At 37.1% G+C, this 23,684-nt stretch overlaps 1 protein-coding gene across 1 annotated transcript in view; it reads left to right on the top strand.

Annotated features, from left to right (window-relative positions):
* Positions 1 to 448: 448 nt before the first annotated feature.
* The window catches only part of PRKACB (protein kinase cAMP-activated catalytic subunit beta), a gene marked incomplete at its 5' end in the record, with an annotated part of 145,016 nt that continues 121,780 nt past the window's right edge, over positions 449 to 23,684 (top strand). The window contains one exon of the mRNA XM_082664354.1: positions 449 to 719. Within this exon, the coding sequence (XP_082520480.1) occupies positions 674 to 719 (46 nt within the window). The remainder of the gene's footprint in view (positions 720 to 23,684) is intronic.

Here is a 23,684-nt window from a genome sequence, read left to right as displayed (position 1 = left end):
GATCAGGATTAGGGACGAACTTGTTCCCTCGGCTGATACTGACCAGTCCGCAAAACCCAGTGGCGCGAACCAGGGGACTCCCCTCGCGTGCGACCTCCAGGGCGTGGGGGAGGCCAGGCTGAGAGACGACAGGTTACTCAAAGCTAACGGTCCCCACGCCGCCTCCCAGATCTTGAGGATGGGCATCCGAGACCAAGTCCGTGCCACCACGTCCCGGCTCGGTGGGCCGCTGAGGTGCCAGCCGAGGTTACCCGAGTCCGCTGCCCCCGGCTCGGCCCCCCTCAGCCCGCCGCCCTTGTACCCGGCCGACACGTCACTTCCGGCGCGCGCGCCCGCTGGTGAAGAGGGACAGGGTCGGGGCCCCGGCGCGCTGCTGCCGGGGGGCGCGCAGGGGGGGCGGGGCTGGGTAAGGGGGAGTGTCTGCCAGCCACAGCCGCCGCCGCCGCCACCGTTGCTGCCGTTGATATCGCTGCTGCCGCCGGGGCTGAGGAGTTTGCTGAAGCCTTGGCCTCAGAACCGGCCCAGTCTTCCCGCCCGCACTTCGGCCGCCAGCGCCGAGAGCACTGACCGCGCTGACCGGTGCAGAAGCAGGAGTTGCCTCAGCCTGTGGAGCGGCGGGGACGGCCCCGGCTCCTCTTCCCCTCCCTGACCCCTTCCTTTCATCGTCTCAGTCATGGGGAACGCGGCGACCGCCAAGAAAGGCAGCGAGGTGGAGAGCGGTGAGTCAAGGGCTGGGTCTGGGGGCCCGCCGGGCGGGCCGGAACGGGGCACCGAGCGCCCCTCCGGGTCGGAGCCCGGAGGCCGCTGACACGGTCCAGGCCTCGCAGCGGCCGCCGGGAGCCACTCTAGGGGACCCTGGGGACCCGCTCCCTTCCTCTTCCACCCCCTCCCCCCAGCTCCGGCGCGAGGGCTGAGCGCCGAGGGCCGGATGGAGAGGGCGAGGGAGGAGAGCGGTCCCTGCAATTCCGTCTTTCACTAGAGCGCGCGCCGGGGGTGGGGTGGGGGGGTCTCCCATGCTTAGATGCTTCCCCAAATATGGTCCGGATAAAGAAGTCTCTTGGACCATCCCAGCCCTCGCTCCCCCCCCAAAAACGCGGGCCCCCTCTTTGGGAGCCACAGGTAGTGTTGTGAGCAGAGTTGGCTCTTTTCCCTCCATCACTTGGGTCCATCCCAACCTTATCATCAGGTGAGGGGCTGCGGGTCTGGTCCTCCGCAGGTGAGGTTAATCCTAAGTGGGCAACTACGTTTTAGAGATCCTCCGTCTTTTCAGATTAGGAGTGGAAAATATAATAAGAGTAAACAAAAACTTTTCCCATTATAGAAAAAAAGCAAGGCAGGTTTGCCTTCTCTTGAGACATGCAAGAATTTGCTACAATGTCTATAAAACTTAAAGGTCGCTCTGAATTGAAGTGCTTCCAGAATACGGTGGATTTCTTCTGAGAGCTGAAAGTGCAGGCACTCTACACTTTACACCAAACAGTAAAAAGTCATGAATTTCTGTATGGCTATATGGTTTTATTTATTTATTTATCTATCAATCAATCCGTCAGTCAGTCTGGATGGTTTTTGCCTTTGCCAGGTTCAACTCAGATTTGATGATTCAGGATGAACAGAAAACAAATAGTATTCGTTGTGTGACCGGGAGTAAATGACATCTCAGCACTTGAGGGAATGCCTGATGAATTTATTCCAGTTTGTGTAAATATCTTTTAATGCTTCTATGTTTTTACTACGTTTTAGGTTAATTTCATAATTTAGCATGAAGGAAATAGCTTTTTTCGGTATCAGTAAAGCAGAATCGATTGGGAAATATCTAGTCATTCATTTTGTTTAATGTGAATAGTTAGATCAGATTATGTGGTTTGTGTTTCACCAATAAAGTTTTGGTGTTAATTTTCAGGAGCTCCAGAAAAGTTTAATGTCTTTAATATGTGATATGGAGATTTTAAAAAGCCAATATAGAGGTAGAATTTTAGTGTTTTTTTTTCTTTAATTGCACAAATGTAGTAACTAACTGTACAAAAAGTATTAATGCGGAAAGTAAAGAATTACTTGTGCCTTTCATCATTTTCCTTTTTAATTTAAAGCTAAAGATAAAACATGTGCTAATTGTATTACAAAGAGTGTGCTTGGTAATGGAATCATATCAGTAATTTTTATTAACAAGTGCTGGCCTGTACAGTGTTTATATTTTTAACAGTGATAGTAGACTCTTTTGTGATTTATATATTTCCATTATTAAGTTACCAAACTAATTCTCCCCTAGACAGTATTAATTTGAAGCTCGTAGCTATGGGATAATCTTGGAATATTTACAGGAAACAGAAAGGAAACTTCAGATGTTTATCAAAATATCTTGAAATTATTCCTATGAATAAATTCTTTCCTAAGCTTTAACTGTTAGTGATAGCCTAGTTCTTAAGTATGTTAGCCAGCTTTTTATATAAGTTTATTTATGGAAACTGAAGGTCATTATAGTAGTTTGAATAAATGTTGTGAAGTGATAAAAGAAAATAGCAAGCTATGTCTCATTGGGACAGTCATTGCAAGTGTCACATGTTGATCAGTTTGTAATTTCATTTGGAGCAATGGTATCAGGTGCATGTTGCTGCTGTTCTACTGTGGCGAACAAAGAAATTTTATCAATATATCTTAAAACTTAATGAAAGAACAACTTTTACCATCATATACGTAACTGTTCTGTATAGTTTTTAAAAATTACTTTTGAAAATATATACCTTTCAAAATTTGAATGTAGTTATTTAAACTTCAGCTGATACATAAAAGCATAAACTTTTAGAAATATAAGTGATTCTAGAGATCAGCCTGTGTAATCATTCCATTTCAAAGCCAAAGTGCCTGACCTCTGAATAAGCTGGAGCTGAGATCATGCTATTGGTGATATCAGAGTAAGGAATAGAATCTGATGCCCTGACTCAATACTGTATCACTAAATAATCAATTAATACGAATATTTTCAAAATATCTACAAAGTGTATTAGTTTCATATGGAGACTCTGTAAGTAAAGCTCAAGAAATTTTACTATCTAGTGTGAGAGAGAAAATGTACATATAAAAGTTAAGTGAAAAGCAAAATATGACAAGTGCTAACATTATGGAAAATGAACTTAAAACTCTGAAAACTACCAATAGGAAAATGTTTGATTTGAAATGATTATATAAAAATATCAGGCCAGTTAGGATTTGAGGTTTGGCCCTTGCCTCATACAGGTGACTCTGGAGCTTAGTTCTAAAAATATTCCAGAAGAATGAAGCTGGGCATAAAAATATTTGAGAACGGTCTTAGTTAGCTTTGACCATCTGGTGCTTATGTTGTACTCTATTGAAATCTATCCCCCTACACTTAGAATAAAACATTTTCTGGGGTAAGACTTGAAAGCTGGGGAGATTTCATTTTCATCTCCACAGTTTCTGGAGATCACATTAAGTTGGGTACCTATTATTCTACTGTAGTGAACTAGGAAATTGTATTGATATGTCTTAAAACTTAATGAAAGAGCAACTGTTACTTTTACATACCTGTTCTGTGTATTTTTAAAAATTACTCTAGTAAAAAATATGTGTCTCAAAATCTGACTGTAGTTATTTAAACTTCAGCTAATATGCAGAAGTATAAATTTTAGAAAAATAAGTGAGTGTACAATTCTCTGAGAAATTTTAAACTTGTCATTCAAAATTGTTTTACTTATCCTGTCTCCCACTTTTTACTTTACTCACAGCCCCCAACATAAAAACAGATGCCACCTATTTTAGCCTAGGAGGGGTTTTTTGTTTGTTTATTTCATTAAAAAACAAACAAACATTAGATGTCCTCTACCCCCCACCACATGTTGCTTGGGGCTTTATGTTACACTCTTAGCGCCAAGGTGTTGAGACCTATGGGTAAAGTGTTGGTAGAGATTTGAATGCAGATTCTCCCATGACTGCAAGTGGTAGAGCCACCTGTAAGCCAGTGTTCATATAATGAGTTTTGAATGTTTTCCAGAGTCTCTCTGTCTTAAGAACTTTTGAAGATGAATGGAAGTTAAAGAAAGTCACCAGTAGACTAGTTTCAACCAAAATGCAAGTTTCATAAAAACTAGCATTTTTTTAAAGGCTTACTGTGTGCCAGGTTCTCTAGTACTTTGCATTCATAATTTCACTTAATCTTTTCAACTGTATGATATAGTTTAGTTATTTCTCCATTTTATAGATGAGAAAAAGGAGGCTTAGAGAGCTTAAATGACTTGTCTAAGGTTGCACAGCTAGTAAGTCAGGGAGTAACGTTTGAACTTAGGCAGGTTAACCCCAGAACCTGAAATCCTAACCACTGTGCAAACAGCCTCTGTATCCAATGGAAAATCTGATTCTAAGATACACAGAATAGCTTATACTTCATTTTAATCTGTTTATTATTATAGAAAATTTTGGTGGTTTCCAATAGTATCTTTATTTGGATATAGTAGATATCTTAAATGAAAGAGTTAATTTTTCCTTGTACTGTCTTCTAGATTCAATTTCTGTAAATTGAGGATGAAGGATTAAATTACCTTGAAAGTCTTTTCAGATTCAATGTGGTATAATTTCAAATTAAGCCATAGAAAATTAATTTTATATACTTAAAGCATTCATTAATATTTGTGTTTAATCCTTTTTTTCTCATTTGTAAATGTATACTTTCCCTTTCTATGAAATAGCCAATTGAAAAATTACTTTTGAACTTATATTGCCATTTTAAAAGTACTTGGAAATTTGCATTTTACCATGGTTTACAATAGCACTATCCAATCAAACTTGCTGCTGTGATGGAAATGTTTATATTGTCTCATATGGTAGCCACTAGCTACATGCAGCTATTGAGCACTTGAAATGTAACCTGGGCAACTGATAAACTGAATTTTTAACCTACATGTGGCAGTTAGTGTTTGGTATATTGGACACCACACGTTTAGAGCATAGCTGTCTTTACATGTAATAAAAATGCCAACCCATCTTTCCATCATCTTGGTAATTTGTGGATCCTCACAAGTTTGTACAGATGAACAAAATGCTGTATTTGTCTTTTTTCATACTAGAAATTAACTTATTTCTTCAGTATTTCCTCTGAATAAGCATTTATACACCTAGTGAACAGATTATTATAGTTTAGTAATTTGTGTATAATCTGTAAAGTTAGGTACAAAGTTAATTTCCTTATTGGACTCTACTACAATTAGAATTTATTAGTTTTTAATACTGAATCCCAGTGAATACATTTTTATTGAAAATTTTTATAGATTTAAATGTTGACTAGGAACAAGTTCAGTGATCTCATATCTTATGTCTTTAAACTTTTCAATTATCATATTTTTTTAAAAGAAAATCAGCAACAGATATTTATTCCATTTTAATAGATTGCCAGAAGAATTTTGGAGTAGTCTTCCTTAGGTTAAAAAATAAAGAAAAAAAAGTGAAAATAAACAGCCACACTATTTGGATGATAAATACATATTATCTCATACAGTTCCATGATTCTCTGATTCATTTTGTGCAGATCATCTACTGTGTAAAATTACCCTCCTGCTCAGGAACCATTTTTCCCATTCTCCTGGCCAGTGTCCTCTACTTAGGATATAAACAGATTGTTGCTTTTCATTGCCAGCAGCAGGATAATTAGAGGCATGAAAGCCAGTTTAGAGAAGTAAGCCATGGCTGAGTGGCAGAAGCAGCAGATGAAAAGATACTAGGTAAGCCAACATAGCTATTAAGATTCTTTCAGATAGTAAGGAGTTGACCATAAGTCATTTTGATATTCCATTAAATTAATAAAATAATTAGTATAATTTACAAAATTGTCTATATATCTATGTGATAATAAATGTTAGTACACATGTGTCCACATTTCCTCAAGGGAATAAATCTTAAGTTTTTAACGGAAAAAAACTATGTTAAATAGGAAAATGTGGAACTTATAGGAGGTAAATATACCTAGGTCAGTACCATATTATTTGGAGTATTTTATCTTAATTTAAAAAATATTCCTCAAGAGTCCCTGTATTGTTCTTTTCTTTGTTCATTTGTTCATTCATTCTACATATTGAGTTCCTAACATGTGACAGACTTTATGCAAGTCTATGGGAATAAAGGCTGAATCGGATACAGTATCTGCTCCAAAGTACCTGTGTTTCAGAAGGGGGAGACAGACATGTCAACAACTTAATGAAAAACAAAAAACAAAACAAAACAAAAAAAACTGTTACAAATGCTTTTGTAAAAGTTCACTGGGGGAACCAATAGAAAGTATGGTCATTTCCACAGAGGTGGGGGGAAGTGAAGTTCAAAAAGGACTGCAAAGACGAGGTGAGCCCGGAGTTGAACATTGAAAATCGTAAATGTTCAACAGCAGGATCACAGGAGGAAGTATGTTCTGAGTAGAGAGAGCACACAGAGTGAGCAAAGATACAGAGGGGTGAAACAGCATGACATATTCAGGGACGAAAGTAAGTTGTCCATTATGACTAAATGATAGAGGATGGGGTTCGTGGTAGGGAAGAGGGGAGATTGTACAATGAAAGATGAGACTGAAGAAATGGACAGAGACCATGAAAAGAGTTTGAATTTTATCCTATGGACATTAGGGAGCTACTGTGAAATAAGAGAAAGATATGATAAAATTTGGGTTTTAGAGAGATTACTTTGGTGGTAATGTGAAGATGTCACCATGGAACAAGTGAAGTGTTTGGAGGCAGGAAGATCAATTAGAAGGCTCCCTCTCTCAAGTGAGGGACTTTGAGGGTCTGAATCAAGGTGGTAGAGGTAGGGATACAGGAATGATCTGAAATGTGAGAAATTTGGAAACTAAAAATAAGCAGACTGTACTGTACTGATTGCATGTTGGGAATGAGGAAAAGGAGGAATTGGGAATAACTCCCAAGTTTTTAGCTTCTGTGTCTTGGTGGCTGGGTTGTAATGCCAGTAATGGAGTTAGGAAATGGATATAAGGGGAGGAACAGATTTGGGGGGGCATATTGAACTCAGGGTGCCTATGGCATTTCTGAAAAATGATTTCTGATTGGTTGTTTTATGTGTGGATTGTCTATAATTCTCCCAGCTGTGAGGGAAAGAATGACCTTGGATGGTCAAAGGATCTTTTCCAAATTTCATCCTCATTTTGCTCCCCTTTTAAGGCCAGCTGTTTAGAAGCTATAAAACTATATATGACATCTGACATGACTTCTATAAATTAAGAACTGTAGCCACTAAAAGTTTAGCTTCTTTGTTTTGAAAAAAGTAAAAGCCAAAGCACTGATGAGAACAGCGTAACTTTTAAAGAAACAAAATAATTTAAAGTCAGATAAAATGTTACTTTTATAATTAAAGTAAGCATCCTATATGCTGCTGAGTTTTGTAGAGTCATGTGGAATAGTGGAAAAAACATGTAAAATATAGTACCAACATATATTGTACTAAGTAAATATCAATATTCTTCCCTTAGTGTTCTTTAAAATTGGTATTAAAAAGTTAAAGTGTGACTTAATAGTAGGAATATGAACTTAGAATAAGAAAAATCTAAATTCTCTTTTCTAATTCTTTCCATTAGTTTGCTTTAGACAAGTGTTTTAATACCTCCAAGCTGTACTATAAAATTGAGAAGGATGAATTTGATAAAGAGGCTGTGGCCTTTTCCAGGTTTATAATTCAATTTTTCCCATATATTTATTAAAAGAAAGAAGGTATATTTTAAAAGTAGCAAGACAGGAATAAATTATAGAGGAGTCTTACGGAATTATGTGGATAGAGAAATGGCAAATGATCCTCAGTGTGAGCAAATACAAGGTAATTTATTTAGGGGAAATTTTTGATCTGTACTTAAATAACGATAGCCTCTGAGTTTTGGCCTAAGAAACAAATTTTGGAATCACTGTATTGATATTTGAAGATATTTTCATGTTCTGCTGTAGGTAAAGGGACCACTTAAATGTTGGTCATCAAGGGAGTGTATTAGAAACAAAACATAAAACAGTCTACTCTTAGTGTAAAATCCTTAACGTATTATGTGTAGTTATGATGTTTTGTTTATAGCAGAACTGGAGAAAGTTAAGATCAGGGCGGCTAATGGGAGTAAGTGAATTGGTCTATTGTATGAGGATAAACTTAAAACAAAAAAACAAACAAAAAAATACCCCCCAGAACTCTTCATTCTAGAAAGATTAGGGCTACACGATTGAAGTGTATAAACCAAATAGTATAGACAGAGAAAATCTGGCATTATTCACCTACATTTAGAACACTAGAACTCATGGGCTATTCCTCAAAACTTATAAAAGCTAGTTGTAGAGCAAATAAAAGGAAGTACAGTGAAACCTTCATAAACTTGGCTTAGATAATAAATATATTTAACTGATTATTTATGTTTAAAGGTAGAAACATTTGTGCTTACAAATTCAGCTAGTATTTTTATCAACTTAAAAATTGCTGGAAAGTGTTGATGCGCTTTTATTCTTTTTATAGGTTTTGTAACCCTTTCAGCCCCTTACAGCTTCAAAAAGACTCATCAGTATTAGTAGACCTCTTTCTTGCTAATATTGTGGTTTACTACCATAATGCAAAAAATAAATTATTTCCCCTGATATGGAGGTATAGCTTAAAAGTTGCTTAAATATAGAGGTATAACTTAACTTGCTTAATTAGAGATGGAGGTATAGCTTAAATTTTTATATTTCAATCCATTATAATTCATCTATTCATTTTTTTTTAATTTCTGGGGGGGCGTGTAGGAGATACAGAGTTGTCTTCATGTAGCTCATAGTCTAGTGGAAGCTTTAGACAAGTAAATGCATAATCATGAGAATTTTGTAGGAAGTATATTATAGAGTATTTCCTGCAGTAACAATTTGGTTTTTTACTTTTTGGTTATAATAGATTCAGTAATGTTCTGTATCTATGTGGATAATTTTCTGAATCAAATTTGGGACTACTTGGGACTTCCCCGGTGGTCCAGTGGTTAAGACTCTGCGCTTCCACTGCAGGGAGCACGGGTTTGATCCCTGGTCAGGGAACTAAGATCCCACATACTGAGTGGCGTGGCCAGAAAAAAAAAAGGGGGACTCCTTTAAAGAGAGAAATGAACTAATTGACAGTTCACAATGAAGGATAATTCAGTAGCACATTTGACATTAGGGCTGCCTTATAAAATCCAATGTAAATGCCATATCTTTAGCTGATTTGCTGTTACAGGTATAAAGTCCCAGGCTTTATGGCTATGGTTTAAGATTGTATTCCCTGTTGCCTACTATTCATTTAATGTTAACTTTTCAATGACTTCTGAAATTTTTGTTTTCTAGTAAAACAACTGTTGAATCTAAACCTATGAGTCCTTGGCAAGTCTGTATTCTCCATCTGGACTTTGACTCAGAAACAAAGATACTGTCTTGAGATCTCATTATTTTAAGGTTCTACTTAATGGGTATTCAATTTCCACTTATTCAAGTAGAAGACCATATAGCATCAGCAGACCGTTGTGGTATGTGAGCCACAAAATTGAAAGAAACTGTTTATACAGATATTACTTAGCTTCTTTTATAAGAGCCAATTCTGCTAATTTAGCTCCTCCAATCCTAGCTCAGCTAGGATCCTGTCCTAGCTCAGCTCCCTAGATGTATAGAAGCCATGAAAGGTTAAACTGGGGAAGAATATGAATCTGTCTTTAGGCTGTAGTCTTGAGGTTACTAAATAAGCTATAGTTCAACTGATAGAATGATGCAGAGACAGAATAGTCATTTGTTTGTCATTCATTCAATCCTTAAGTTATTCTCAATCAGTACTTAGTACGTGCCTACCTTGTACCAGGCATTGTGCTAGTCCATAAATGCAAATATGAGGATAAATGTAAGACTTAGTTCCTATCCTTAAGCTGGGAGACAGATACATTCAGATATTTATGATAAAAATGTACAATGATACACAGGTGCCTGAGATTGATACTAGGGTGAAAATACAACATAGGAGTTTATATGGGAATAAGTATAGAATTTCTGAGATCATCTTGGGAAATAGACTGTAACTGACTGAAATAGAAATTGGTTTTGAGTCCATTTTGGAGATGTTTACATCTGTAACTCTAGCACTTATACTAGTATTGATTTCTCAGCTGTTTCTCCTACTACACATTGTGATATGTAAGGGCAGAGACAATATCTACCTTGTTTAGGTAGATATCCCCCAAACACAGTTCCCAGCTCATAGTGGAAGCTAAAACTATGGATAATTAAATGGATAAAAAACCTCAAGCTTCTTTTAGAAATGTTTACCCTCCCCCCTCCCCAGTTAGCAGGTACTTTCTCTGTAATATATTGACTATTTGGGTCTAGTAGTTGATTTATTTGATAAGAGGGTACCTCTTTCCCTCTCTTCTTAGCACATAGTAGTTTATTCGACATTTATATGTCAAAATTATATCACTTTTAATTGGTAGGGAGAGATTGGTCTCAGGCTTCAGCTAGGAAGACATTAGATTAGGAAAAACTGTTATGCTCCCAACCTCTTAAAAAAACTCTCCTCGTTTGAGGCCTGAATGTTTGTGTATCCCCCAGATTCATATGTTGAATCCTGACTCCCAAGTTGATGATATTTGAAGGTGGGATCTTTGGGAGGTGGTTATGTCATGAGGGCAGAGCCTCATGAATGGGATTATAAAAAAGGCTGAGAGAGCTCCCTTGCCCCTTCAGCTGTGAGGTTAACAGTGAGAATACGGCTGTCAATGAGGAAGTGGGCTGGTACCAGACACCAAATCTGCCGGCACCAGATCTTGAATTTCCAGCTTTCAGAACTGTAAGAAATAAATTTCTTTTATTTATAAGCCACCCAGTCTATGGGGTATTTTGTTATAGCAGCCCAAACAGACCAAGACAAGACCTATACCATTCAGCTGTATCACCATGTTCCTCGTCTATGTTGCTGTCATTTACCAATCTCTGGCTCACTTACTTGCATTCATCAAAAACTTTGGGTCACAAAGTTTCTCTATACTGTAAGCCCTGTATTCATCCTTGATGGCTTTAACTTCTGCTTGATGACTCATCCATTATCATTGCATCTCAATTCCTTGACCACATTATCGTTATCCCCTTCTCTTCAGTTCAGATAGCCAGTCTCACCAGCAACCTTGTCATACTCATTAACTGCGCAAGAATCACTATTGTAGGCATGTCATTCTCTGATTACAGTGTCCTCTCCTTATTGTTTGCTTTTTAAATATTCCCATTATGATCATTCTTCATTAGAACCTCTCGCTTCATTTTTTCTTAACCAGTTTAGATTACGTGGTCCCTGAAATCCTTTGCACTTTTCTGTTTTATCACATCCTTCCTTACAGAAGTCCAGTTGATAAACTTAACTTGCACTTTCTTAGTGCTTTCAGCCAGGAGCTAAGCACTGCTGGAGAAAGCCACATGGAAGGGGCACTATAAATTCAACCTCAAATGGGCTGTCAACATGACTTGACAGTTGAACCACATTTCTCTGATTAACTCTGTTTCCCATTCATTACAATTTCTATTTCATTCTCTTCTTAACACTTCTGAAATCCCCATTATGTCTCTCATTCTAAGCAATGGTCTTGCCTCGTATTTCGCAAAGAAAATAAAAGGTATCAGACAAGAACCCCTTCAACTTCTTATATCAAACATCCAGATGTCCTATATTTTAACTTTATCCTGTTATTCTGTTATAATAGAGGAGTTGTCTATTCCATTTATCTATTGTTAAATCACATCTCTCGTTTAGTGGCTTAAAGCAATGACAACATTTATTTTGCTTAGGAAAGGGCACTTTGGTCAGAGTTCTACAAGGACATCTCATCTCTGCTCTGTTTGACAACAACTAGCTCAGCTCAAAGGTTGGGGCCTAGAATCGCTTAAAGACTTGCTCATTCACATGTCTCCTTGTTGTGCTGGCTGTAGGTGGTTGGAACCTTAGCTGGGATTTTCAGCTGGAATATCTACAGGTGGCCTTTACACGTGGCTTGGGCTTTCTTATAATATGGTGGTTGAGTTCCAAGGGAGAGGGAGAAGAGCCAGGTGGAAGCTGTATCCCCTTTTATGACCTAGCCTTAGAAGTCAAGCAATGTCACTTCTTCTGCATTCTGTTCGTTAGAAGTGAGTCACTGAGATGAGTCCATATTTGAAGAAGGTGTATTATATTGCACCCTTTGATGGAAGGAGTTCAAAGAATTTTTGACATATTTTAAAAACCCACCACGTCACACATCTTTCTCTGCAAGGCAAACCCGTCTACCATTACTTTGGATCCCATCCTCTCTTGCTTTCCCAGGAACCTTATGCAATTGTGTATTTTTCTTTTTTTATATTCAACCTGTCTTCTCATTTGTTTTAACAATGTGCACCCCTTTTTCTTTAACTTTCTGTTTTGCTTTTTGACTACATTTTCTTCCCTTTTTCATCTCTCACCTAAAGTAAACTGGTCTATGACTTACTGTACACGTGGCCATTTCAGTTGCCTTCGGTGGCTAGGCAGGTAATTAAAATCTGTGTTGGATAAAACGTGAAGCCAGGATTAAAAAAAAAAGAGAAAGTGTTCTTTTTTTCCTCTTCTTGCTGTATTATAGTTACTTACAGTCATGACGCAGAGAATGTAACCTACACTTAATGCAGTTCAGCTTTTAGAATACAACACGTTTGAAAACTTGGTCTGCCGGTAAGTAAATCAGTATGTAACAACATAAAAACATAAAAAAGTCTTAAAATGAGAGAGGGGCAAGTGGCTAAAAGTTTGTGCAAGGAGGTGATCATAATGCTTGGCCTTGGGATTTATGCTTTTAAGGAGGAAAAAGGATATAAGGATATGAAGTAGAGTGAAAAGAATTGGAGACCTTGATAAGGTCTGAAGATTGTTGGAGTTGAGATATTAAAGTGAGTGAGCTAAAAAGATAGATAGATGGTTGTCAGAGAGAGGATAGAATGAAATGGGTCTAGGGTATAATCTTTCAAGTAAGTGTCTAAGATAGGGTAGTGTGTAAATGTATATATTAAGTGAATATAGATACTAAACTAGAAAGGTTGGAGTATATACATACTAAATAAACATGTATATTAAATGAACTACAATAGCCTAGTTTTATTTGTAGTGTTAAATATAAGAGATATAAGGCTTCCCTGGTGGCGCAGTGGTTGAGAGTCTGCCTGCCGATGCAGGGGACACGGGTTCGTACCCCGGTCTGGGAAGATCCCACATGCCGCAGAGTGGCTAGGCCTGTGAGCCATGGCCGCTGAGCCTGCACGTCCGGAGCCTGTGCTCCGCAACGGGAGAGGCCACAACAGTGAGAGGCCTGCGTACCACAAAAAAAAAAAAAAAAAAAAAAAAAAATTAGAATTTAACAATATAATTTTCAGATAAAAAGGCAAATATTAAATGTATTTTAGTGGCATGAGTTTTCAATTAATAGTGATAGCCAAAGACCAAGTGGGATCATGTTGGTTTATATATTCTGTAGATTAAAATATACTTCAGTTTAAATATGTATCTCTTCTTGAATTTAAAAATATTCATACTTGCATAGTTAAATGGGAATGTGTTCTTATTCTCTGTGGAACTATAGCTTTTATTAACAGCTGATTTAAATTTATCTAATTGAGAAAGGAATTGAATTATTCCCCTCCCCCTTTTAAAAAATCAATTACCTGAAAAGCCTTTGAGAATTTAGAAGCTAGCTACTTAGGTGATCAGAGGTTACTTGCCTGGACACTTAATATTATTAACCTGGTGTGTGGATCACACTGAGATCTAGAAAGTAATAAAAGTGTTCTCAAAGAAATAATAATAGATGTTACAGCGTATTTATATCAGTTCACACAGGTACTTTCAAAATCTTTCCTAATCTGCAAAATGGAGATAGTGCTGAGTTGTGAGATTTAGGAATCGTATATGATGTGTTTCTCATGGCACCTAGAAGATGGTCAATAAATATAGCTATAGTTTTTAAGGGAAATCCTTAATCACTTTGTGTATAGATTGGGCACATTTTTTAACAGGTTGTCTGAATTGCAAGTTAATGGACAACTAGAAACAGCAAATTAATCTACTGGAGTAATGTTAGATTAGATTATAAGGAGCTGACATATTCATAACCTCAGGATCATCAAGAATAAAAAGATATAAAAATACAGTGGGAAATTTTAGCGTTATCCACCAAAACTTTAAAAATTGCATAAAGCAGCTTATATCGTTTATTTCTCACCATAACCCTATTAGTAAATACTATTATTATCATCACTTTTTTTTTAGTACGAAAATTAAGGCTTAGAGAAGTTTAACAAGGTCACACAGTTAAATGGCAGAGCTTTGTGCAATGCAAACTTAGTCAATTTGTTCTAGGCCTTCTACTCATAATCACTAGTTATTCTGCTCTCCTAACATGGTAATGATAATTTTCTTTTAAAAATTGTACATTTGAAACTGTCCTAGAATCCAAAGAGCCCTTAGAAGATCTGTCTACCTACCATATCACTTTTTAGACTATTACTTAGCTTTTCCTATGTGCCAGGTACTGTTGTTGGTGCTATATGTATAATAACCCACTTAATCTTCACAACCCTTTGACATAGGAAGTATGATTGCTCTTATTTTATACAAGAGGAAATTTAGGCACAAAGAGGCTAAGTAATTTGTCCAAAGCCACATGGTTAGTAAGTAGTCAGGCTGGGATTTGAACCCAGGCAGTGTGACTCTAGAGTCTGTGTTCTTAACCACTATGCCATATTGGCTGCTTTTCTAAAAAATCTGTAAATGTTTTACTTTATTTACTTATCTCTTGCATAATAATCTTACCAGTGGTAGAAAACTCAGTACTCTATCAGCCAGGGTTACACCAGACAAACAGAATCAATAGGCTATATATTAAGAGATATATTGCAAGGAATTGACTTATTGATTATGGGGGCTGGCTAGGCAAGTCCAAAATCCATGGGGCAGGCCGTCAGGAAGGGCAGGCTGGAACTCTCAGGCACAGGCTGAAGCTAAAGTCCACAGGCTGACTTCAGGGAAGCTTCAGTTCTGCTCTTCAAGGGCTTTCAGTTGATCGAATCAGACCCACCCAGATTATCTAGGATAATCTTCTTTACTTGAAGTGACCTGATTGTGGACTTTTCATCACATCTACCAAATACCTTCACAGCAACACCTAGATTAGTGTTTGATTGAATAACTGGAGACTATACCCTAGCCAAGTTTACACATAAAACTGATCATCACAGACATTGTTTTTTTTCTTTTTTAACCCTGGGGTGGTGGGTGGGGGGAGCTTTTCATTTTCCTAAGCCAGAAATGGAACTTTCTATTCAACCTTCATTTATTTATTAATCACTCTGGTACCTCCTCAACACCATCCACCCCCCACCGCGATTACCACAGCCAAAAAAGATTTCAAGTGTTTTGTGATAGAAGGCATATACATAAATCATATTGTCTTTAAAGTAAAAATTTTAAAATAAACAGGACCCTCAAAATAAAGTAGATTAAGATTGAACCAGAAAACTGATGGTGAGGCTAGTTATTATATTTGAGCATAAAATTTAGCACTTTTTACATGGCAAGGGAGTATACAGTATAGAACCTCTTCCGAATTCACTGAAATTCTAACAGAAGTTTAGCATTGAATTCTAACAGGAATTTAATCTATATAAATATAAGGAGCATTGGCCTACATAATTCACAAGAGAACTATTGTTTGATAAAAGAGATAACTCTCTTTAGATTACTAGGTGCAAGAAGGAGGGTTTCAGAAAGCTGCCTGCAGTTATTATTATTATTTTGGGGCAATTTTTATTTGTATCTTGACCATTTTATCCTCTTTTGATAAATACGATTTAAAATGCCATAAGATCCTTTACTAAGAAGAGGATTTAAAGTGCTACATCATAGACCTTCAACTAGACTAAAAAGGCTTATAAGAATCTTGAGTGTGTGTCTTACAGACCCTGTCAATTAGACAGTTGGGGTTTCTAGAAATGAGGACTTTGTCCTGTAACACAGCAGTCCCCAACCTTTTTTGGCACCAGGGACCGGTTTCATGGAAGACAGTTTTTCCACAGATGGAGCAGTGGGGGGAGGTTGTGGGGGGGATGGTTCAGGTGGTAACGCGAGTGATGGGGAGCGGGAGATGAAGCTTCGCTTGCTCGCCCGCTGCTCACCTCCTGCTGTGCGTCCAGGTTCCTAACAGGCCTTGGATTGGTACTGGTCTGCAGCCTGGGGGTTGGGAACCCCTGCTATAGCAGCCTTACATGAGGCCCAAGGTAGAGAATGGCCTTTCAGAGAGAAATGTGAACATGGCTTTTGTCTATTGGAGTTGATTATAATATGATAACATGAAATCTAGGGTTTTAAAAGGAAAGGGGCAGAGAGAAGTCATAATGAAAAGAAGTCTCTGCGCCCTCAACCTCCTGTGGAAAGGAAGCAGGCTGAGAAGCTACTCAGCTCTAAACATAGGCCATTTGTTATGGAAAATGAAGGATGACTCAGGATGCAGCCAAGAAGCCAGAGAGTAGAGCTAAGAGATATGGAGAACCACTTCCAGGACTAGTCAAGGAACTGGTGACTTGTGCCTAACTGGATTTCAGACTTGCTATTGACTAATGACTGTTACGTACCTCTTGTTTTCTCCCTTTTTGGATGGTAGTGTCCCTTGCAATTTTCCTGTTCCTTGCTTCACCATTGTATATTGGGTTTGTATTGGGCAGATAGCTTGCACCTTCACAGGTCGTCAAATTAGAGGAATCATACCTGAGGAGCTGCAGACAAGAAACTGGATTTGAGGAGCCTTCTCTCCATCTGCACCTGATTTAGACTAGGTCCTGGACTCTGAGCTGATGTTGTAATGGGACTTTGGGGGGGCCTTGGGAGGGGTTAAGTGTATTTTGAAAATGGAGAAGTGTAAATAATATGTGGCCAGAGGATACTGTGACAGAGTAACGATGGCTGCAAATTTTTAACCACACTTTCCATCCAGAGGCATAGTTGATTTCTTCACTCCCTTTAATCTGGGCTAGACATATGATTGTTTAAGCAATAAATATGGTGGATGTGATGCTGGGTCAATTCCAGGCTTATGCTTTTAAAAGGTTTAATAGCCTGTGCTCTTATAGAAACCAGCTGCTGTGTAAGAAGTCTGACTATTTTGAGACCAGCATGCCCAACTAGCCACTTGGAAAGAGAAAGAGAGAAAAGTGACAGAGAGAGAAAGGGTGGGGGGGGGGGAGACAGAGACAGAGGGACAGAGGGAGTTAGAGATAGGCCATATGGAGTAGCACCTAGGCACTAGACAAGTGAGTGACGCTTTCTTAGCCCTTTCAGTCAGCCCAGGCTTCAACTGAAGCCAGATGAGTGAGTGACTCAGCCAGCAGTGAGAAGTGAGACACCAGACGTATGACTTCAGCTGGGCTGTTCCAGCTATCCTCCAGCTGTTTGAGTCACCCAGCTCAGACCCCAGACCCCAGATAAGCAGTTCCTACTGTACCTTGACCAAATTCTTGAACCACAGAATTGTGAGCAAAATATGCTCACAATTAACACTAAGTTTTGGTGTTTGTTACATAGTGATAGACAACTGAAACACATGCGAAGGAACTGAAATACAGAAAAGTTCTATCACCTGTCCAAGTTCAATCACATTTTAAACTGCCTATGTCCCTGTTCTTTCCAGAGGACCCCCTGGAACCTCTTTTCCATTATTAGCAAACCTGTCCGCACCTACAGGTTTTCCATGTAATGTACATTTTTTCCCTACTACCTCACATTGATAGTTGGACAGTTATGGTTAGCATACCTCCTTGATTTAATTCTAGAGTAATGATAGAATCTGAGATACAGCTGGGTACTATTCCTTAGTTTAAAATATCTCAAGTGGGATCTTCTCCTCTGAGTGTTTCATAAAAGAAATCCCTCACGCAAAAGCATTTAGTTATTAGCAAAGTACAACTGACTGAAAATTGCTTAAAGGAAATTCAGGATCATTTATATAATATACCAAAAGGTAAACAATTTAGTACTCATGAGACATTAAAGTTTTTCTCAAATGTCCTTCTGATTGTACTCTTGATTAGAGGTCTTCTTTCTTGACCATTCACTAGAACAGAATGCTACCCTGATCACTTCTCCCTTCTGGATATTTTTCTCTGGAACATCTAATTCCTTCCCACCACCTCATTATTCAGAGAAACTTCTTGCTTTCACAGAAAACCCAGGCACTGACACTTGCTTTTTTTTTTTTTTTAACCTGGAGTGAGTGTATTCAACCATTTCTTTCAACAAATGAATTTTCATAATAACAATTATGGGAAATTTTCTACTCACCATTACTTATATATAATAAAAAGAAAAGAAAAATCTCAACCAGAATCCCACCATTCACAGATAACCAGTTAGCATTTTTTTCTTCAATATATCCTTTTTAAAAAATATATGGGTTAGTTTTAACAAAAATGGGATTATAATAATATTGGGTTGGCCAAAACGTTCGTTTGGTTTTTCCATAAGATGGCTCTAGTAGCGTTTATTTGTCTTTAACTTCATTCAAAACAATTTTGTTAGATTGTATTGTGACAGCTGTCATATCAGTGTGTGTTTATAGAAAAACCATCAAAATTGGTGAATTTTTGTGTAGCCATTTTAATACTGAAGATGGAAGAAAGAACATTTTCGGCATATTATGCTTTAGTTTTCAAGAAAGGTAAAAACGCAACTGAAATGCAGAAAAAGATTTGTGCCGCATATGGAGAAGTTGCCGTGACTAATCAAACGTCTCAAAAGTAGTTTGCGTGCTGGAGATTTATCGCTGGACGATGCTCCACGGTTGGGTAGACCAGTTGAAGTTGATAGTGATCAAATCGAGACATTAATTGAGAACAATCAATGTCATACCACGCGGGAGATAGCCGACATACTCAAAATATCCAAATCAAGCGCTGAAAATCATTTGCACCAGCTTGGTTATGTTAATCACTTTGATGTTTGGGTTCCACATAAGTTAAGTGAAAAAAACCTTCTTGACCGTATTTCCACATGCGATTCTCTACTTATACATAATGAAAATGTTCTGTTTTAAAAACAAATTGTGATGGGCCATGAAAAGTGGATACTGTACAATAACGTGGAACGGAAGAGATCGTGGGGCAAGTGAAATGAACCACCACCAACCACACCAAAGGCTGGTCTTCACCCAAAGAAGGTGATGTTATGTATATGATGGGATTGGAAGGGAGTCCCCTATGATGAGCTCCTTCCAGAAAACCAAACAATTAATTCCAACAGGTACTGTTCCCAATTAGACCAATTGAAAGCAGCACTCGATGAAAAGCGTCTGGAATTAGTTAACAGAGAACGCATAATCTTCCATCTGGATACTGCAAGGCCACATGTTTCTTTGATGACTAAACAAAAACTATTACAGCTTGGCTGGGAAGCTCTGATTCATCCGCCGTATTCACCAGACATTGCACCTTTGGATTTCCATTTATTTTGGTCTTTACAAAATTCTCTTAATGGAGAAAATTTCAATTCCCTGGAAGACTGTAAAAGGCACCTGGAACAGTTCTTTGGTCAAAAAGATTAAAAGTTTTGGGAAGATGGAATTATGAAGTTGCCTGAAAAATGGCAGAAGGTAGTGGAACAAAAGGGTGAATATGTTGTTCAATAAAGTTCTTGGTAAAAATGAAAAATGTGTCTCTTATTTTTACTTAAAGCTGAAGGAAGTTTTTGGCCAACCCAATAATAGTATGGTACTTACCACGTGCCAGTCACTATTATAAGTGCTTTAACCTGGTTTATTTTATTTGATCCACCTCACTACCCAGTGTGGTCTGTACTTTTGTTAACACCATTTACAGGTGAAGAAACTGAAGCAGTTAAGTAATTTGCCCAACAGCACATAACTGGGATTCAAACTTAGGTAGGCTTGATTTTAGAGCCTGCAATTTTAACCATTACCCTAATCTGCCATCTAAGTATACATTCTTATACTTTGTTTTGTATTTTTTCATTTTTACAGCACGAATTTTTCCATGCAGTCAGATGTTATTCTGTAGAGAATATTTTTTTAACATTCAGTTTGTTAAGTTTATTGAAATAATAACATGTATAGAACTAATTTTTTTAACTCTCCACTTCAATAGTAACCATTCTTCCTACTTCCAATAGCGTTAATTAGTTTTGCTTGTTTTATAAATGTTATCATACAGTAGGTACTCTTTTGTGTCTGATTCATCCCTATGGTTGAGTATAGTTAGAAATTGTTCTCTTGGCTGTATTGTATTCCATTGTTTGAGTATATCATAATTTATCCATTCTGTTGTTGGTATATGTTAAGTTTCCATTTGGGGGCTATTATAAATGGTGCTGCTATAAACATTCTGGTACATGTATTCTGGTGAAAATATGTATGAATTTCTATTGAGTATATATCTAGTTGTGGACATTCAGCTTTAATAGATACAGTCGATAGTTTTCTGAAGTTGTACCAATTTGCGTTACTGTCAGCATCATATGAGAGTTCTCATTGTTCCACAATCCCAACAACTTCTGGTTTTTCCTTCCTTGTTTGCTTTAGCAAAATACTAGTGTTCCATTGTATGATTATTTACTGTCTTTAAAAAGGCAGCTCCTGTTGTTGGGCATTTAGGTTGTTTTCATTCTTTTTTTGAAAAGTGTTGAGACTAGTATTCTTGTAGATTTATTTTTTTAGACTTCTGGTACATGTTTTCCATGCACGTAATAGTACAAATAACATGAGTGTTTGTTTCACTGAAACATTATAAGAATGAGTTATTGTAAGTTTCACAGCTTTAGTTAATCAGCATGAAATAGCATCTCATATTTTTAATTAATTTTATTTCTAGCAAAAATTGAACATTATGTTTATTGGCAATTTTTATATTTTTAATAAGTAACCTGTTCTCATCCTGTGCTCATATTTCACCTGAAATATTTGTGAGTGTCTTTATTATCATTATTAACCCTTCTCTGGCTATATGTTATAAACTTTTACTATTTATCTTTCAGTTTTGCAAAACTTTAAGTTTTTATGTAATCAAATGTATATTTTACAGTTTTTGTCTTTGATATCATGCTTTAAAAGATCTGCTCATATTTTCAACTATTCCATTCCATTCTCTTCTTCCCCTTTGTGTATATATATGTGTATGTGTACATATATGCATATATTTGTACTGTATACATACATATATATGTTCAAGTTTTACCATTTGAAAAATAATATGAAAATGTAAACTTTCTCCCTCTATGTCATGTCATCTTCTTTTTCTCAGATCTCTTTTAAAACTAAACTTCTTAATTAATAGGCTAATTTCACAGCTTCTACTTTCTTTCTGTTTATACCTCAAATCCTAAGGTTGATTTCTGTTCCTACCTGCTTTGGTAAGCGTCATCAATAATCCTGTTTGTGACCTTTTTTCTTTAGTTTCTCTCCTCCGTAATGTTTCCCCAAATGAGTCATCCACTCAGTTACCTCAGATACTGCCACTTCCTATTACTTCTTTGTGACCAACACATATCTCTCTTCAGTTCTCCAGGCATATTTAATTTTTACTGGGTGTGTTACCTGGAAAGTCAAATTGAGGAAATTGTCTTTTCCCTAAGTCTGTATCCCCTATTTAGGTGAAAATGGGGAACTTTCTTAGTCATGTAAGCCAGAAATCTGGGAGTCTTTCTAGATTCTTTCATTTTCCTTATCCCCTACCTCTCATTGGTGACTGCATCTTATCAGTGATTTGTCCCCTCATTTCTACTTCTGCTGCTTCTGTCTTAGTCAGTTCTTTATCATCCCTTTCCAGGATATCTAAAATATTTGCTTAACCAATCCCTTTACCTATGTTTTCTTAGCTATCTCCCAAAACTGATCTGGTTGCTCCCTGCTTAAAATCATTTTTTTGTCCTCCATTGAATGCCGTATAGAATCTGTTCTTAGCATGGCATATAAGGCCTGTCATGATTTGGCCCCTGTAACTTATTTGATTTCCTTCCTATCACTCCTTATAGTGCGTTTTAAGACACAATAAGACACTGTTATTAACTATGATTGCTTTGGCATTTGTTAATGACTTTAACACCCAAAGCTGTAGTATTCAGAAGTATGCCCCAAACACAAAATGAATCTTTCTGTATTGCTAGCTAATGTTTATTAAGATATTACAAATAAATATTTTAATTAGTTTGAGCAAAACAAATCAATCTACTATGGGAAAAATGTATTGGATTAATTCAAAACTAAATCAAAATAATTTTGTCTGCTGTTTTTTGCTTGAGATTATCTATATTAATATTTCCCATTAGTATGGATTATTGAAGAGTTACTGTACCTGATCTCTTCTTCCATTATTGATTTTATATAAACTTCTCAAAGGAATTAACCAAGGATATAAATAGTACCCATACATAATTACCAAGTTCTTGATAATTAAAAAAAATTGGTAAGTATACCTTTTTTTAAGCTATAATTTCTGAAATTCACCCTGCTACTTTTCTTTTGTAAGACCTTTACCCATACTCTTTCCTGTCTGGAAATCTTTTTATCTCTTTTCGTTTCACCTAATTAACCCTTTATCACATCCCTCATATTTCATTTCAATTATTATGCTTTTAGGAAGGTGTTCTCTGATCTTCCCACATTAGATTAAGGTCTCCTGTTATATATTTTCATAGAATCATGCCATTTTTTTATAGTACAGTCTTTCTCACTGAATTATAATATCTGTTTTTGCTATTAACTGAAGTCTAGCACACAGTACTGTGCTTGGCACATAGTAGGGACTCAGGAAATACTTGGTGAATAGATAAATACAGTTGCTTGATAGGCAAAGAGGATAGATTGGAAATATTTTTTCTGAGAGATGCTTGTTTTAAATATAGCCATAACAACCTTGATATATCTAAAATACTATAAAAAGAAAAAATCTAATCCTATAGAATGATGTGCCAACTGGTGCTTTTAATTTTTATTTTGTATTTATTCCTAATATAAGATTGGGAAGATAGCCATCAAAATACTTCTGCTAGGTAGCAAAGAAGACTAATTATGTTCCTGGAAATAACTACAACTATATACTTTCAACTTCAGGCCTGGTTTACATGTTATATTAGAAGCAATGTCTTAACAAGAAACTAATATTGCAAGCGGTCTTGTGAATTTGACTCAAAACAGAAGATCAAATGGAGATTTATTTTGGAGAATTGAGAATATAGTGGTGTAGCAATGAATATCCATTGGTGGCATTGCCATGAAGGTGAGTGTCCATTTCACAACAGACAGTGTCTTAAGTGCATTGCTTCTCCACTGTGGCTTACCTCCTTTGGTTCCTCCCTTAACCTGGTTTTCAAGTCTTCCTAACCATTCTATATTATACCCATTTCATGAATTCCTTTTCTTCTTAAAATAACTAATATCCGTTTTGTTATTGTGTTTTTTTTTTTTTTTTTTAACAACAACCTGACTAGTACATGTCCTAAAGGGGAATCTAATTCACATGTCCTCCCAGGAAAGGCAGCTACAGGTCTTATTTGTATGCATATTTCATAGGGCTCCCAGGGGAACAATGAAAAGTACTCTTAGGATGGATAGTTAAGCCCTTAAGCACAGGAATCAAGGATCATAGAACTGTAATTGATAGTTGGGAGTAATGTTT

This window comes from Grampus griseus (assembly GCF_964374135.1).
Source record: "Grampus griseus genome assembly, chromosome: 1".
Taxonomy (NCBI): Eukaryota; Metazoa; Chordata; class Mammalia; order Artiodactyla; family Delphinidae; genus Grampus; species Grampus griseus.
The sequence above is the reverse complement of the archived record's forward strand: the minus strand, read 5'-3'. Positions and strand labels throughout refer to the sequence as shown.